The sequence below is a fragment of the Sus scrofa genome, chromosome 11, assembly GCF_000003025.6.
Source record: "Sus scrofa isolate TJ Tabasco breed Duroc chromosome 11, Sscrofa11.1, whole genome shotgun sequence".
In the NCBI taxonomy this organism is placed as follows: domain Eukaryota; kingdom Metazoa; phylum Chordata; class Mammalia; order Artiodactyla; family Suidae; genus Sus; species Sus scrofa.
Window position 1 is genome coordinate 65,026,386 of NC_010453.5, and position 16,509 is coordinate 65,042,894.

The 16,509-nt window shown below is 45.3% G+C and overlaps 1 protein-coding gene across 2 annotated transcripts in view; it reads left to right on the forward strand.

The window, feature by feature from the left end:
• CLDN10 (claudin 10) overlaps positions 1,321-16,509 on the forward strand; it is a 117,297-nt gene continuing 102,108 nt past the window's right edge. The window contains exon 1 of one of the 2 annotated variants that reach the window (XM_021065094.1): positions 1,321-1,788. In XM_021065094.1, coding sequence (XP_020920753.1) covers positions 1,575-1,788 — 214 coding nt within the window. In that variant the 5' untranslated portion in view covers positions 1,321-1,574. The remainder of the gene's footprint in view (positions 1,789-16,509) is intronic. The other variant, XM_021065095.1, reaches the window with a different exon arrangement.

Below are 16,509 nucleotides of genomic sequence, written 5' to 3' on the forward strand. Positions count from 1 at the left end.
AAGGATCTGGCATTGCCATGAGCTGTGGCTTGCAGACATAGCTCAGATCCTGTGTTGCTCTGGCTGTGGTGTAGGCTGGAAGCTACAGCTCAGATTTGACCCCTAGCCTGGGAGCCTCCATACGCCCTGGGTGCGGCCCTAAAAAGCAAAAAAAAAAAAAAAAAAAAAAGTGAGTCAGGGAGTTCCCCTTGTGGCTCAGCAATTAACAGACCCAACTAGTATCTATGAGGACTCGGGTTCAATCCCTGACTTTGCTCAGTGGATTAAGGGTCCTGCATTGCCATGAGCTTAGTGTAGGTCAAAGATGCCACCCCGATCCCAAGTTTCTGTGGCTGTGGCCTAGGCCGGCAGCATAGCTCCGATTGGACCCCTAGCCTGGGAACCTCCATATGCCAGGGACTGGCCCTAAAAAAAGATAGAAGCCCCCCCCCCAAAAAAAAGAAAGTGAGCTAATAAACCCAAAAACATGCTCAACCTCATTAGTAATCCGAAAGTACAAAGTAATAATCATAATGTGGTATCTTTATATTCATTGGAAAAGAAAGAAAAATGAAAAAGAAAAAAAAAATGCAATTCTGAGGAGTTCTTCCTGTGGCGCAGGGTCAAGGATCTGGCATTGCTGCTTGGCCATAGCTGCGGCTTGGATTCCATCCCTGGCCTGGGAACTTTCATAGGCCTTTGGTCTGGCCAAAAAAAAAAAAAAAAAAAAAATTCTGAGAACACCAAGTGTTACGAAGTAGCGCAATGGAGACCCAGCCAGTGGTAGCAGGAGGGTATATAGGGCTGTGGCCACGGAGTCAGAAAAGCAATTCAGCATCATCTAGAAACCAGAAGATGGGTATTTCCTGCATCCTAACAATTCTGTTTCTAGGATTCACCCTGGAAAAACACTTGCAGTTGTGCACAAGGAGAAATGCATGCGAATGTTTTTAGCTGTTTCAATTTTGATGGCATGGAAGGTTGGGGGGAGAACATAAATATTCATCTCCAAGGAAAGCAGATACACTGCAGCACATTCATTTAATGAAATACCATATTCGGCAGTAATAATGAATGATAGCTTAGTCCTCAGCACAGACCAATTTCGCAAACATAATGGATGAAAAATAGGTTACAGAAGGAGACCTACTATGATTCCATTTACATAAAGACTCAGAAGTAAGCAAAACTAAAGCAATGGGTCAGGGAAGCCTTAACTGTTACTGTTATATTTTGTACTTTGTGATACCTGCATGGTTGGTTAAACTTCAGACTTTACAAAATTAAGCATTAACGACTGTGCCAGGAAAAAAAAAAAAATCTGCGAACTCAAAACCTTTAGAATCCGTCTACAGGGTTTTAGTAAATATCCATGTAGGAAGCTAGAAAGCTCATCTTAGGCTACTGTAAAATGCCATCGGTAAATCAGACTTTATCCGAAATCCCGGTCCTTCCCCAGGCCACTCGAGCATGAAGTGCTGTCACCTACCCGCATTAACCTGCTGCAACACTGGTCCAAGCGGGTTTTGTCCGCTGCATGCCTAGACCACCGCGGCCTCGATTCTGGACAGTGTCCCGGGAGACGGCTGAGCGGCATGTCCAGGGCGCAGATCTCGGCTCTGGTGTTCGGCGTCGGGGGCTTTGGCGCTCTTGTCGCTGCCACCACGTCCAACGAGTGGAAAGTCACCACGCGCGCATCCTCGGTGATCACGGCCACTTGGGTTTACCAGGGTCTGTGGATGAACTGCGCAGGTAACGCTTTGGGTTCTTTCCATTGCCGACCGCACTTTACCATCTTCAAAGTAGAAGGTAAATATAATCGTTCTGTTTGGGGTAGAAGTAAAATGTCGCCTTTCCCCTCCCTGTGCTGGAGCGTCCGTGTACAGTCGGCTGTTAACTCAGTGCTTAGCCTTAGTGCCAGCCTTTGCCTAGGATCTACGGGGTGTGGGAATGGTGGCTGAAAGAATTCAATTCTGTGTTGTATTTCGCGAAGGAAAGTTCAGAATAACTCTATGGATCTTTCAGAAATACCTAAGATGAATAACAGACTCTAGAGGAAAGAGTAGAAGTGACTGTCTTGTTTTCAAACTAGTTTGGATTTGCCTTGTGTCATGGAGGATGCCCTTACACACACACACACACACACACACACACACACGCGTGCGCACACACGCACACGTGTGCACACACAGACACACATTGTCAGGAAATCATACGTTGACCTAAATCCCTGTACTTGGTCAGGCCATCCAGGCATGAAATCCATTCGCACGTGTATACATTCAAATATATATTCACAGTGATAGGAACATGAAAAGATGGGCAGTGTTGAGAGAGGAAGTTCTAGAGAGGTTTTCATATTTTTGAAAAAATCCTGTTTAGTGATAAAATGGCAGAGGCAGTTAAAGGAAATAAATGCCCGTGAACTTTCACTTTTTGTTACTAGGTTTTACTAAACAGTTCTATGTAGACAAGCTTTCAATGTTATGCATACTAGAAACTATTACAAGCATGTGTCTCTTAAAGAGGGAAAATTTTAAAGGCATTTTCAGTATAATCTATAAGAATATTGAATCTTATATTGTACATCTGAAAATGAGTATACTATTTAAATCAACTATACTTTTTTTAAAAAAGGGCTTTTTCATACCTCGGGTTATCTTCAGGAAAACAATTATTTGCTATTTGCCTGTATAGGATGATAAAGATCAATATCGGCATCTGCTTTCTGATATCTTTACAAATCTGTCACACGCCATGCTCTTGTTGTGTTAAAAATTACCCCTGGAATTTTGTAACATCGAGACTTTTCAGGAGTTCCCATGATGGCTCAGCGGTTAATGAATCTGACTAGGAACCATGAGGTTGTGGGTTCGATCCCTGGCCTTGCTTAGTGGGTTAAAGAATCTGGTGTTGCCGTGAGCTGTGATGTAGGTGGCAGATGTGGCTCAGATCCCGCGTTGCTGTGTCTCTGGCATAGGCTGGTGGCTTGGCTACAGCTCCGATTCAACCCCTAACCTGGGAACCTCCATATGCTGCAGGAGCAGCCCTAGAAAAGGCAAAAAGACAAAAAAAAAAAAAAAAAGGGAGAGAGAGACGTTTCACAATCAAATGGCAAAACTGTACCTCTGTACCTTGACCCCAATAAAGAAAATGTAATAAAATTTTAACTAGGAAGTCACTAAAGCATAATATTTTATGGGATCTTGTGTCAAGTAGTCACGTCATTAGTCCACAGCGCGTGCCAGAGGATAAAGCGAGACTACTTAGCTAAAGCCAGGAGCTTCGAATGATCAAGGAAGTGTTCACGCTTGAGACCCATTTGTTAGGTCCTCAAAGGCCTTGGACCTTCCTAGACACCCGTTAGAGGAATCAGTGCTAGTCTCTCTTCCATCCCAATTTTTAAATGTACTTTGGGATATTTCAAAAGCATTCCTTCTACTATGGAAGGTTTCCCTAGGTGCAGGGAAAGTTATAAAAGGAGAAGAATGTTCTGGAGACACTATTGCCATCCCCAGACCTCTTGGCCCATGTCCATCTTGGCAGCAAATAGAAGTTATGCTATGTGGGTAAGTGGATTTCTTTGTTCTTTACTGGGCTCATCCTTTTGAAAAGTTTTTTTGTTTGTTTGTTTGTTTGTTTGTTTGTTTTTTGTCTTATTATCCTTCATTCTCTATTCCCAACGAAGCCTAGTTATTGTGAAAAATCGGCATTCAACTTTAGCTCTAAAGTGAACCAAGTTAGAGTTCCGTTGTGACTTCAACAGCTACTTCCCCAAATGCATCTTAGAAAACATGGAGTTAGGAATTTTGTGACTAAACAGCGTTGATGGCGGTCCAAAAATATTCTACTCATAACCCTTTATCTCCCTGATTTTGTTTCTCAAAAGTAAGAATAATGTATTCTCTGTCTGCTGGGTACCCTGCGCACGAGAGAAAAATTAGAAAACCTTGTCTACTTACCATGCATTTGCATTTGTGAGGTTAATTTAACATAATCTTTCCATTTTCTTCATCCTGAATCAAAGTCTTTATCAAAGACCCAGGTTACTACAGAAATCGATATTCAGAGGTCCTATCATGGCTCGGAAGAAACGAATTTGACTAGTATCCATGAGGACGCAGGTGTGATCCCCAGCCTTGCTCAGTGGGTTAAGAGTCTGGCATTGCCAAGAGCTATAGGGTAGGTCGCAGATGCGGCTCAGATCCTACATTGCTGTGGCTGTAGGCTGGCAGCTACAGCTCTCATTCAGCCCCTAGCCTGGGAACCTCCATATGCCACAGGTGCGGCCCTAAAAATGCAAAGAAAGAAAAGAAACAAAATCGATATTCAACATCTGGAACACTGATTCCTATTTCCCCAGGAAATGGACAAATTTGAACTCTCGCATTCACATGGAGTCACTGCTGATGATACTGGTTGCTTTTTCTTTATTCCTGCTTGAAAGCGTAACAGTGAGGCATTGGGAAAGTTTCTATGCCATCAGGCTCTCAAACATTAAGTGGTTCCAAACTGAGAAAAGAACCCAGAAGCCAAAGAAGAATGGAAGTGGTTATGCTGCATTTTAAAATAATAAACAATTTAAGCCTTCATTGTCCACCTGAGACAGATCTTAGATTTGGGCCAGATTAAGCCTCTTCAAGGAAAGAAAAACAGAAAACCTTTGTAAGCTGCCAGAGTTTTTTTTCCTTGCCAGTTACGTAACTTCATTGTTACTAACCCTCTTACACGTCCCAGTATAGCCATAGTTGTTTTAGGGACTCATTTAGATTAATAGTGACTACATCTTTTATAGATTTGATGTAAGCCAGCATCTCTTTGGACAAGGAACATTTACAGTTATTCTAAAAAATACAAGCCCCCTTCAACTACAGTTCTGTGGAACCAATTTCAGGAAACCATCATAGGGACACTTGAAATTCAGTCCTTGTTATGATCTGAAAGTTTCTTGACTCAATTTCAAAAACACTTCATTGTCTTTAGATGCAATATCCACTCTAGGCTGTGTCTCTTGCTCTGTTTTGGTTTTCTCTCTCATCAATGTGAGTAGAGACGTTGTAGCTGTGGAAGCAGAGCCCGTCTCACAGGCAGAGCAGCAGGCGTTTCTGACGGGGAAGGTTGGATCTGGAAAGCATGGCTCCCAGGAGAGACTGAAGCTGAATCGTGGGCCCCTTGAGGGCAGGGACCTGGTCTGTGATGTGCTCCTTGTGCTCCTGGCCCATGGCGGGCTCCAGATACATGTTTGCAAAATGACTGAATGAACAAAATAATGAGTGAGGCAGAGAGTTTGTGATGAGGGAAAAACTGTATTCCTGGAGGAAGCCTGGGGTGGCGCGAACTGAGGAGGGATTTAGGAGGTGCTCTCAGGCGTCAGAAGGGAAGATCAGCAGACGGAGCTTCCTGTTCTGACTCATTAACTAACTGCAAGACCTTGACGTTGGTTTTGAAGCTCTCTGTGCCTCATTCATAACTTTCCTCCTCCATCAGTCGAGAGAGCTAGACGCCAGGAGTCCCTTAGAGTGTGTTTCCACCTGAAGGTCCCTCAAGAGCTTTGCAATCCTTCACCTCCTTGCAGTAGAAGTTCACCAAAGTGATGGCTGTGAAAGGCTCCCTCTTTTTTCTCCTCTTATCTATTATCTTGCTGGCTTCCTGTGAGGCTGAGGGTTTAGAAGCCTATCTGCATCTGAGTGGAGATGGGTCTACATGACCTCAAAGGACCATAGGACCCAAGTAAAGATGCTGGGTTTCATTTGAATGAAGCCAAAGGCTGTTCTGGAAGCTGGTGGTCACATGATGCTGGCTGCCTGTAGGAGCTCAAACCTCCTCTCCTCACTTCCCCATCCTTCACCTGTCACCCCATTCCCTCATCAGCCAGGTCATGGGGTGGGGTAAAGGAATGGCTTTTGCTAAAGAAAAGGGGCTTCTGTGGGTGTTTATTCTCACATAGGGAACAGTTGGGAGCCATCTGATGTCATAACATTAGATTTCTTCCTGCTTGAAATGTGTGCCACAATTAAATTACAGTAGTAAATAAATCTCAGACAACAGTAATAATAAATGAAAACTAATTAGAGTACCAGTGAGGGAAAGTTGACTCAATAATTAGATGCTTCAAAAATAACATATTTGAAAGATCTTAGTACCTTTAGAAGGCATTTACCTTTAATCTCAGGACAGGTGTCCATTTGCTAAGATTCTGACTGCTTTCTGAGACTTAATTTTGTTAAATAAAACTAAGGTGAATTTTAGTTTAGATTTATTTTCTTGCTTTGTTCCAAATGCCTATAAAGTTGTGTAAAAGCATGTAGAAAAACTATTTTTAGTGGATCCCACCCCAAAAATAAGTGTAAGAAACATCTGATGTGTTCTTATCCCAATAAAAATGGCATCATTTTATATGTGTGCTGACATAATCAATGACCCAAGGTGGGTCAACGGAATTTTCACAGTAGAGTCTGGACAGAATGAACCACCATGAAATATCTCTGTGCCAAGAGACTTGGACACCTGCTGAAACACGTCCACATGCTGTGGAGGTGAGGGTGGCCCTGTAGCCAAGGCAGCCCATGACTGGACTTGGAATCCTTCTTTCATGGAAGCACCAGAGGTTTGCAGGACAGCTTGTCCATCAATAGCTCCTCTCTTAGAGGCCAGGACCTTGTCTTATTTATCCTGATGTCTTTGGTACCCACCTCTGTGGCCGGCTCCTAGCAGGCTCTCAGTACAGCTGTGTGGATTGAACAAATGGAAAAAGAAATCATTACTGAGTTAAATCATAGCATTTAGTAGATGCAGAGGGAATCTCCCCTCTGTCACCAAGCCCTGATAAAGGGAGAGGCCCTAGGGAAGTGCCTAGAAGGGTAAAAGAGCCTTGAGTATTTTTTATGGCAGGATTCAAGAAGCACTTTTCAAGCAGCAGACCAGTTAGAGCTTTGGTTCCCGAAGTATGGTCCTCAGACCAGCAGCATCTCTACAACTTGGGAACTCGCTGTACGCACAGAACCTGAGGTACCACCACAGACCCAGGGACTCAGCATCTGCACTTGAACAACATCTCCAGGTGTCTCTCATGCCCATTAAAAGGTGAGAAATCCTGCTTAGAGCTTGGACTTCGAGTCTGATGGACTCACCACTTACTCACTAAGGGTCTCAATCTTCCTGTGCTTTAGTTTTCTTGCCTGTGAAATGGTGATGAAGTGAGATAAGCCAGGCAAAGTGCCTTCTGCAATGCCAGATACAGAGCTGCTCACCAGAAAGGGCAGCAACCATTCCCATGAATACAGGGCTGGAGGGCTGACCTCTCAACTGTAGGAAGGTGACTGTTACTTCTGCTTCACCTGTGTTTCCAGCCAGGACTGCAGGAGCTGCTTCCTGGAATCCAAAACCTAATAGAAGGATGCTCTGCTCCCTTGTAGCAAATCTCATGTCATATGTATGATGGTGTGAAGGCTATTATGCACTTGAACTACAGTAAATGCTCATCCTACAGGTTAGGACTTGCTGTACCTCAACAGGCAAGACCACACTTCGTTTAGAAGTCAGTTTCTCCCCACAGATATTCATTGTGTCAATTCATTGTGTCAATCACATGTTGTATCTGCTGGAAATGGGGAAAAATGACCCCCTTTGGGCTCTAAGGTGGAAAGTAGAGCTTCACCAAACCTAGGATGTATTTATATGCTGGGCAGTCAAAAAGAACAAAGTTTATTTGAATATTCCTAGCCCTGAGGACTGGGAAAAACTCTGTGACAGTTAAATATATTGATTTGACTCATATTTGTATTCTATAAAGTACTTTCACATAAAATGTCATATTTATCCAAAAGATAATACTCTAAAATCCCCATTTTACAGACAAATTAACTCAGACTCACAGGAGAAGGTAATTTTAACTTTGTATGGTCATCTATAGAACTTATGGGGGATTGTTCAGCATTTTGTACTGGCCCCAGACCTATGTTTAAGTTCCAGCTCTGCCATTAACTTTTTGTGTGACTTTGGATGAGGTCACACAAAAACAAACAAATTCACTCTGTTTGTCTGTCTTTATCTATAAGATGATAATGATGATATCCAGTCACAGACTTCGAAAGTTTGTAGGAAGGTCAAGGCAAAGAATCTTATTGCATTAAATAGACTAGCAGGTGTTTTTAAATGTCCCTGGAGTTTGTCTTCCTCAGGGATGGAGAGACATAGACGTGAAGTGCTGTCGCGCAGGGAGAAGGTTTACACTCACAGATCCCTAGAAGAGGGAGGCTTGGGTCACCACACAGGACCATGTCAGGAAGCACCAGAGTTGGTCAGGAGGCAGACGGACTGACAGGAGACACGGGCAAGAGCCTCACTGAGCTGTCTGGCACCTGCTTGGGGTTGATTAGGGCAGAGGAACAGTAGCTCAATGTGTGAGAGCTCGGGAAGGAGGTCCCTGGGGTGTGGGCTTTGGATTCGTTCACCTGCCAGGAAAGCTGCACATGTGTGTTGTCGCTAAGACACTGCTAGCCCTGGGAGGGCCATCTCCCCGTCCCCTCCCCTGTCACGGCAAGGTCCTAGATGCCAGAGCGTGGAGAACGCAGACAATAAGAAAATGCAGTGAGTACACCACGGACCCGGGACCCTTTGATGGTGTTTGCATAGGCAGGTGGGCGAGGCAGGCGCTGTGCTGCTCCACCTCCCCTTTACGGCATCTCAGGCTTAGCTGGGTTCAGCGTTTGTTTTCTCGTGGTGAATACATCTTGTGCAGGAAAGGTTCAGGTGTATTTGTCACAGGGTCCCCTGTCCTCTCGCGCTCATTGCCGGTCGGACCACATGTGCGGGAAGCGGGCGATCTCGAGTCTCCCCCGCAGGTCCCGTCACTCACAGAGAACTCTCCTCCTGAGGGGAGGAGCTCCAAGGAGCAGAGCCTGCGGGGATCAGCAGTTTTAAACCTTTCCGCCACTGTGCATTTTTCGATAATTCTGGAGCACTTCAGAGAGCAGTATTGCTCTTAAAAATAAACTCAGGATAACGGAGCTGATTTTCAGAAGACAGCTGGTCTACCATGAAGCTTTGGCCAGATTTTTGTACACATTACAGATGACCCCAAATTGACAATGTGGCACATGGCTATGATACCATACTACAACTTCAGAAAGAATCCTGTAAGTAGTTAATTTGCTTATTTGTCAATGAGTTCCTTTCATCAGAGCACTCCCTAGATTCCTGGCATAGAATATAGGCTCTGGGGACTCAGTGAAGGAAAGGACATAGGCCTGTGCTATTTAGACAGAGATAACATTTAGCAAACGACTAGCCCAGATTGATAAGTGCTCTCTGGGGTTAAATTCAGCGGGTAGGCAGACTTCCCAGAAAAGCTGATGCTTGAGCTGTGTTGAAAGATGGGTAGAAATTAGCCAGGGAGAAAGAGAGGAAGGGCATTTCAGGTTACAGGACTGTTCCAGCTCTACAACTTATTAACTGCATGACTCCGGGCAAAATGCTTAACATATCAACTCCCCTATCTGTGAAATGGGAGTAATATTATCTACTTTAGGGGGTGGCAGTAGGATTAAGTGGGTTAATATGTATAGAACATTCCTAGCAAGGCCTGGCACATACAAGCAAAGACCTCAAGGCAGGAAGGAGCCACGTGCATCATCGGGGAAGAGCAAGTGCATCAGAAAGTCCGAGACGAGGGATGTGCAGGAGGAGGTGAAAAATGGGGCTGCAGATGCAGATAAAGGGGAACTTGCAAAGGGACCTTTTAAGCTCTATGAAGGGATGTGGACTTTGTCTCGGAGGACCTGGAAGCCACTGAAACATTTCGAGCAGACTTGCATCTTAGAAAGATCCTGGGTATTTCATGTGAGAACCTGCATCCAGAGAACGGCGGTGGAAACAGACAAGGAAGGTTCTTAGAGGCAGAATCAATGAAACATGTAACTTGGTGACTCATGAGGATGAAAGGGTCACAGATGAGCCCAGTCTCCTGCCCAGATGTGTGTGGGCAGTGGAGGAGAAAGCTGGCGGCAGAGCAGGTCCCAGCCTGAGGTCCATCCCTCTTCCCAGGATGGTGCTCCGTGTTACATACCATGGTCTCAAGCAACCAGATTCTCTACTTAATGTCTGGCTTTAAAAATCAGTTGGACAAAATGAAAGAGAATAGTTTGCATTTAATTTTTTAAAAACTCTGTGTTTTAGATGTTTAATAAAAACCAACAGTACATTTAGAATGAATATGCAATGCGATCCTACTGTATAGCACAGGAGCTATAGCCAATCTCTTGGGATAGAACATGATGGAAGATAGTATGAGAAAAAGAATGTGTGTGTGTGTGTGTGTGTGTACTGCGTCACTTTGCTATACAGCAGAAATTTGCACAACATTGTAAATCAACTATACTTTAATTTTAAAAAGGTAGCAGCCTTAAAGATTAATGCAATCTGAAGTGCCATTAATAGCATAAGAATAGGAGTTCCTGTCATAGCTCAGTGGTTAACAAATCCCACTAGGAACCATGAGGTTGTGGGTTCGATCCCTGGCCTTGCTCAGTGGGTTAACGATCCAGCGTTGCCGTGAGCTGTGGTGTAGGTTGCAGATATGGCTCGGATCCCGTGTTGCTGTGGCCCTGGTGCAGGCTGGCAGCTACAACTCCGATTAGACCCCTAGCCTGGGAACCTCTATATGCCGCGGGAGCGACCCTAGAAATGGCAAAAAGACAAAAAAAAATAGCATAAGTATATCAGAATTAGCGTTAATATCTCTCACACCCCCCCCATATTCTGTAGTCAAATAGGGCTAGTCTTCAACACCATATTCTAAGGGACATGAATATAAACACATTTGTAGATTTGAGAGGATGGTAACTAGGAAGATGAGAGGTCTTAAAATAAATGCACATGGGCAATTGTTTCGCTTGGACAAAAGGAAAAGAACATGGTGGGTAAGGTTGTAGGGGATGGAGGCGTGGGAAGATGAGCAGGACCACTGGGTAGAAGTTACTAGGGAAACATATTCAGGGACACTATGAAGAAGAAATTTCCATCAGAGTTGCCCAACACTGGAACTGGCTGTCCCACAAAGAACCGACTAGAAATATCCAGAGGAGGCGCATGATCCTCTGCTAAAAAGATGGTGGAAATAATTCCTGCATTGGCTGGGAAGACACACTAGGTAATCACTAAAGGCATTTCCAGTTTGAGATCCAAGATTTTGTGAACATGTAAAAAGATAAATATTTAAATATCGATATTCCTTACTTGCATATCAACTTAAATATTTTTTGGACAACTCTGGGCTCCATGCTGGGCACTTGGGAACAAAGCAATTAAAAGACCTGTCTTTGCCCTGGAGATGTTCACAGCCTGGAAGGGGACATGAGTTAATGTAGTAAACATGGTAATATACATGTTATAGTAATGTTATTATATCTAAATCAATATATTGATGTTTGTTAGAATTAATATAATAAATATATACTTCTCTTTCTTGAACTGATATTGTAAACGGTCTTAAGCAAACCCAGGAATTATGCCCCCAGCCCTTCAGAGGAAGAAATGACTCCTCAATCCAGACACAGACAGAGCTAAGTGCTGGGGGGCTGGGAGGTTACGAGAGAGCAAATCTTGCCTTTAACTGGATTTCTTTGGATCAGTCTTTTTGGTTTATACAAACCAAATATAGTCCATGTATAACAATCAGACCAGTCACCCTAATGGGAGACTGAATTTCTGCAGAACACAAAATGTGACTTTGGGCAAGGTGGGCAGGGAAACGAAAACTATTTTCTCCCTGTCTGACCTCAGCAGATGCTCTCTTTAATCTTACCAGCAAACCTCCAGCTAATCATGTCTGGGGACTTGCGCCTGCTCTCTAGGACTCCTGCAAACATCTCCACGAAGCTGACTCTCTGCTGCAGTGGTGCAGACCCTTCCTCGGCCCTGTGCCCAGGCTCTGTGTTCCTCCTGCTTTGCTTAGCCTCCCAGCTCCTGGACCTCAGCCGATTCCACACCCCTGTTTAATCCTGGACCTCAGACCTCTCATTGGTTCTGCTGGCTGATATCTGGGATCCAGGCACCAGATATGTTTTATGACTGTCCTACCTGCTATTTCCAGGCTGCCTGGCCACTCAGCCCTGACCCAGTGTCTGCTCTCAACTCTAAGCTCCAGATCTGCCCGCTCTGTCTGCTGGCTCACCCATTTCCTCTGCTCTGGTTCCGCTTCCTCACCGGAACATGCTCTCTCCCACCCTGTGCCTTGGGAAGGACTACTGGAGCAGCTCTCCAAGCCCTGAGAGCGTGGGAGGAAGGGAGAAGGGGGCGGGAAGGAAAGAAACAGGAATCACATCCACCACCCAGGTGCATCAGGAATGCAGTCAGTCGTGGCTTTGGTAGGACCACAAAGAGAAGCCAGCAGACACTATGAGAAAATTATCTGGAATCCGTTTACAGCCTCTTGGAAAATACCCACATTATCCTACTGACTTCCTCTATCCCAGATTCAAGTCAGTACTGAGAGACTGCAGCGCCCTTCTCAGGAAATCGCCCGTCCCAGCTGCAGTTCCAACGCTGTCCAGTAGGGGCGCCCGCAGATTCTTGGGGAGCCGCAACACCGCCTCTGCTTTGCAGGGCTCTTTCTGCTTCCGTTTCTTGTGACTTCATTAGTCTTTACTGGGAGTGCTGGGGCGGGGCGCGGGTGGGGGCTGTCTGCCTTTGCCCAGGGTGGTGAGCCATTCAGCTTGTGCTCAATTATGCTAGAATCAAAAATCGATTCACACCAGAGTGCTGACACCACGTGGGCACATAGATGCACCTACACAGATGCAGGGGGTTCGATAGCCAATTGCATGTCCACACAAGCTCTCACCATGCAGACACCTCTATACATCTCTCTCTCTCTCACACACACACACACACACTCACACACACCCCCTCATCATCATCATTGCCGTTGTCAGAGTCAAAAGACAGACTAAGATTTTCACAGACAGATATGTAGATATTTCCACAGGTAGGTATGTGGATCCACTGAACAGGAAGAGTTGAACATTGTTGTTCATCACGCTATTGTAGGAAGTAATTCATATGGATCAGGAGTCTACAGAGAAAATTTAGCTTCCTGTCTCATCCTCAAATGCCTCTCACAGGCCTAGGGAGTGCCTAGAAATACCCACCCCCATCATCATCTACCAGGTCACACTTTAAATCATCTGACCTCCTCCCAGGTCTTCCAGCTTCCTAAGTTTTCCCTTGGGTGAACCTTGGTGTCTAGCACATGATAAATACTCCATAATGATCAGTTTCCTTCCTTCCTCTTTCCAGAGCACAGAACTTAAATCCTGACTTTCTGTTCAAATCCCAGGTTTACCATTACTAGCTGTGTGATCTTGGTCTAGTTACTGAATCTCTCTGTGTCTCAGTTTCCTAATCTGTAAAATGAGGGTGATAATAATACCTCCCTTATGAAAAAGATTTAATGAGCCAATAAATGAGTTCACTAGTATTGTGGTTGTTTTCTCCAACCCACAATTCTAGCCTTCAAGACTGCTTTGAATCTTGATCTGGTCATCTTTGCGTTTACCAGTTTCCCAGTTGAGCATCACCCAAAAGCCTTTAGCCTGCTCCCTGTGGGTCTCCCCCGAATTCCTCCTGTAGAGGAAAGTCTTCCACCCAGCCCCACATGTGCCCCCAGATTTCCAAATCTAAGAGGATGCAGCACACACTTCCACTCCTTGGTTTTTTGTTTTTTGGGTTTTTTGTTTTGTTTTGTTTTTTCTAGGGCCGCTCCCCTGGCATATGGGGGTTCCCAGGCTAGGGGTCTGATCGGAGCTACAGCCGCCGGCCTAAGTGCCACAGCCACCGCCATGCGGGATCCGAGCCACATCTGCGACCTACACCACAGCTCACGGCAACGCCAGATCCTTAACCCAATGAGCAAGGCCAGGGATCAAATCCGCAACCTCATGGTTCCTAGTCCGATTCATTAACCACTGAGCCATGAGGGGAACTCCCCCACTCCTTGTTTTTCCCAAACTGCTGACCCCACACCTTGTCTGCTGCCGAGTCCTGCAGAGTCTGCCCGCCACCCTCCCGTCTCCCCATGGGGAGGTCTGCTTATCTGGGGCTCAGCCTGTGGTTTACCAGGGCTCAGCCTCCGGGCTCTCCCTGCTGTGCTAGATTGGAATCAAATATTAGAAAAACATTTTCTGCTCTTCACCTTGCTCTAACCAGGGCTATCCAACACCACCAGATCACACCTGCAAAAGCAAAGCTGCCTCCAGTTTAATTCCGGGCTTTATTCAGCTGCAGGTAGAGAGCACACCCTCTGTGCCAGGCACCACTTGACACAGAGTCTCATTCATTCCCCACAGTGACCCTCTGAGTTGGGTGCTATAGCCATGCCCACTTTATAGGTGAGGTAACTAGCACTTGGAGAAGTTCCTTAATTGGCTCAATTTCATGGCTAAGGTGGTGGCCATGGCAAGATTCCTGCCAGACTGTGTGATTCCTGAGCCCAGGCACTTGCTTGGAGGACTCCCTGAGCCTGATTCCCGACAAGAGGAATGTGTCACAACAGTGCTGGCATCCTTTCTGGCCCCTCCGCTTCCTTTCGGGTCCCTTGGCTTCAATCAGAGTGGACTTGGTGCTTAATCTTTTCCCTAGTCTGTGCCTCTGCTCACACCATGTGAGCAAATACCTTTCTCCATCATCCCGCATCTCTTCAAACTTCACCTTCAAACTGCACCTCAAATGCAATCTCCTTTTAAAGGAGCAAAGCCTTTTAAATCTTCTAACCAGAAGGGATCTCTGTCTCCATTGATCCCACAAGGCACGTGATACTTTTCTTATTGTGATCTTGTTTCTGTGACTTGGATTATGGTTCATTGGGTACTTTTCCTTTCTCCCACTAGGTTATAATCCCTGTGAGGACAGGAATTGAACAATTTTTTTCTACCCCTGCCTAGAAGATAAAATACATAAAATCCATGCTCTGTAAGGTGTATATTGAGCTAATGAATTTTCTGATGAGACGAATGAATGGGAGCAAGGACGGGACCACAGGGCCTGTTCACCATCCTTGGTACCATTATTGATGGTGACCAGGCCCACATTTCTCATCACAGCATGACAGACGTCCCAAAGCATCCTAATAAACTCATCAAAGAAAAAGCATCCAGCAGGGTGTTTCTTGCTCTTAGGAATCCTGCTGGCCCCTATTGGGAGCTTCTTTCTTTACAAAGAAACCATCCCTTTAACGATCTAGTCTAGGATTTATCTGGAGCTTGCTACTAAGTTTACCAACGGCAGTTTCTGAAATGTACCTTTCGAAATGTGGGACTTTTCCTTGACCCCTGCCCTCCTCCCTGGTCATTGTCTTCATTCTAAGATCTCCCCTGGTCCTTTCGTTTAGATGGTAACGTTATGAAAAGTCTCAGGCACCTTTCACCATGTTCCCATTGGGTCACAGAAAAGAGCTTTTATGTGAAAGGTGCAGGGAGGAATCAGAATGTGATAAAAACAGGTCTGAGGATTCTGATTATTCAGACTCATTTCTGAGGACTTTCTATGCTCGGAGCAGCTCTGGGCTGAGTCCCTCTCTTGGAAGTTGCTCTGAGATATGGACGTGGCCGTGGTCTTGTCCCTGAATCACCCAGCTGGGCATGAGCACAGTCAGCTGCACAAAGAGCTCGCCGGCTCCTCCTCTGCTGGATTCCGAGGGACTGGACCACATGACCACGAGGGTTTAGTTCCTGGACATTAGAAGCAACCGGGTGAAAAGTGCAGGGGAAACATAAAGTGCCGTTCACTGAAAGGAGACCAAGTTATAAGTCGTGACCTCCTCAAGAGAGGTCGGTGCCCCGGGATATCTAGGTTACAGAAGGCGACTGACGGGATCGCTTTGGAAATAGCTGTTCTTTCTCGGGTCTTCCTTTAACTCAGGTAGTTATGATGAGGAGTGGAAGTCATTTTTTAGCAATAAGCTATTTCCTTCCTGTCAGGATTTTCTCTTACTGACCCTGATCACAGACATGCCACAAATCAACTGTGATTTCTTAGCTGCTTTTTTTTTTTCCCCTGGCTGCACCCATGGCATATGGAAGTTCCCAGGCCAGGGACTGAATCAGGGCTTCTCTTTCTATTTACAATCTTGATTCTTCTCTTAATAAGCAGGCATTATTTTTTAACTTTTCAACCTGGGTTATATCTCATACATTTTTTCTTATGTGTAAAATTTAGGCTCCACACTGCATTAGCCTATGGTAACAAATGCTATCTCTTTATATTTCTGCCCCAATTCAAATGGAATCCAGGCAGAAACTCCAAACTTTTCTGGGGGCCTCTGCCCTCAATATCTCTGAGCTTCCTGGCGCTGCCTGGAAAGATCTCATCTACTTGCTCTTGTCTTGGGGGAGAACTCAGATCCCGTCAATAGGCTGCAGCTTGAGTGCAGTCCCACCACCACCACTGCTCCACCTCAAACTCCATCAGCCCTTCCTCTAGGTAAACACACAAGGAGAGTAAGAATGAGGTTTTCTATGCAAACGCGGCTTCCAG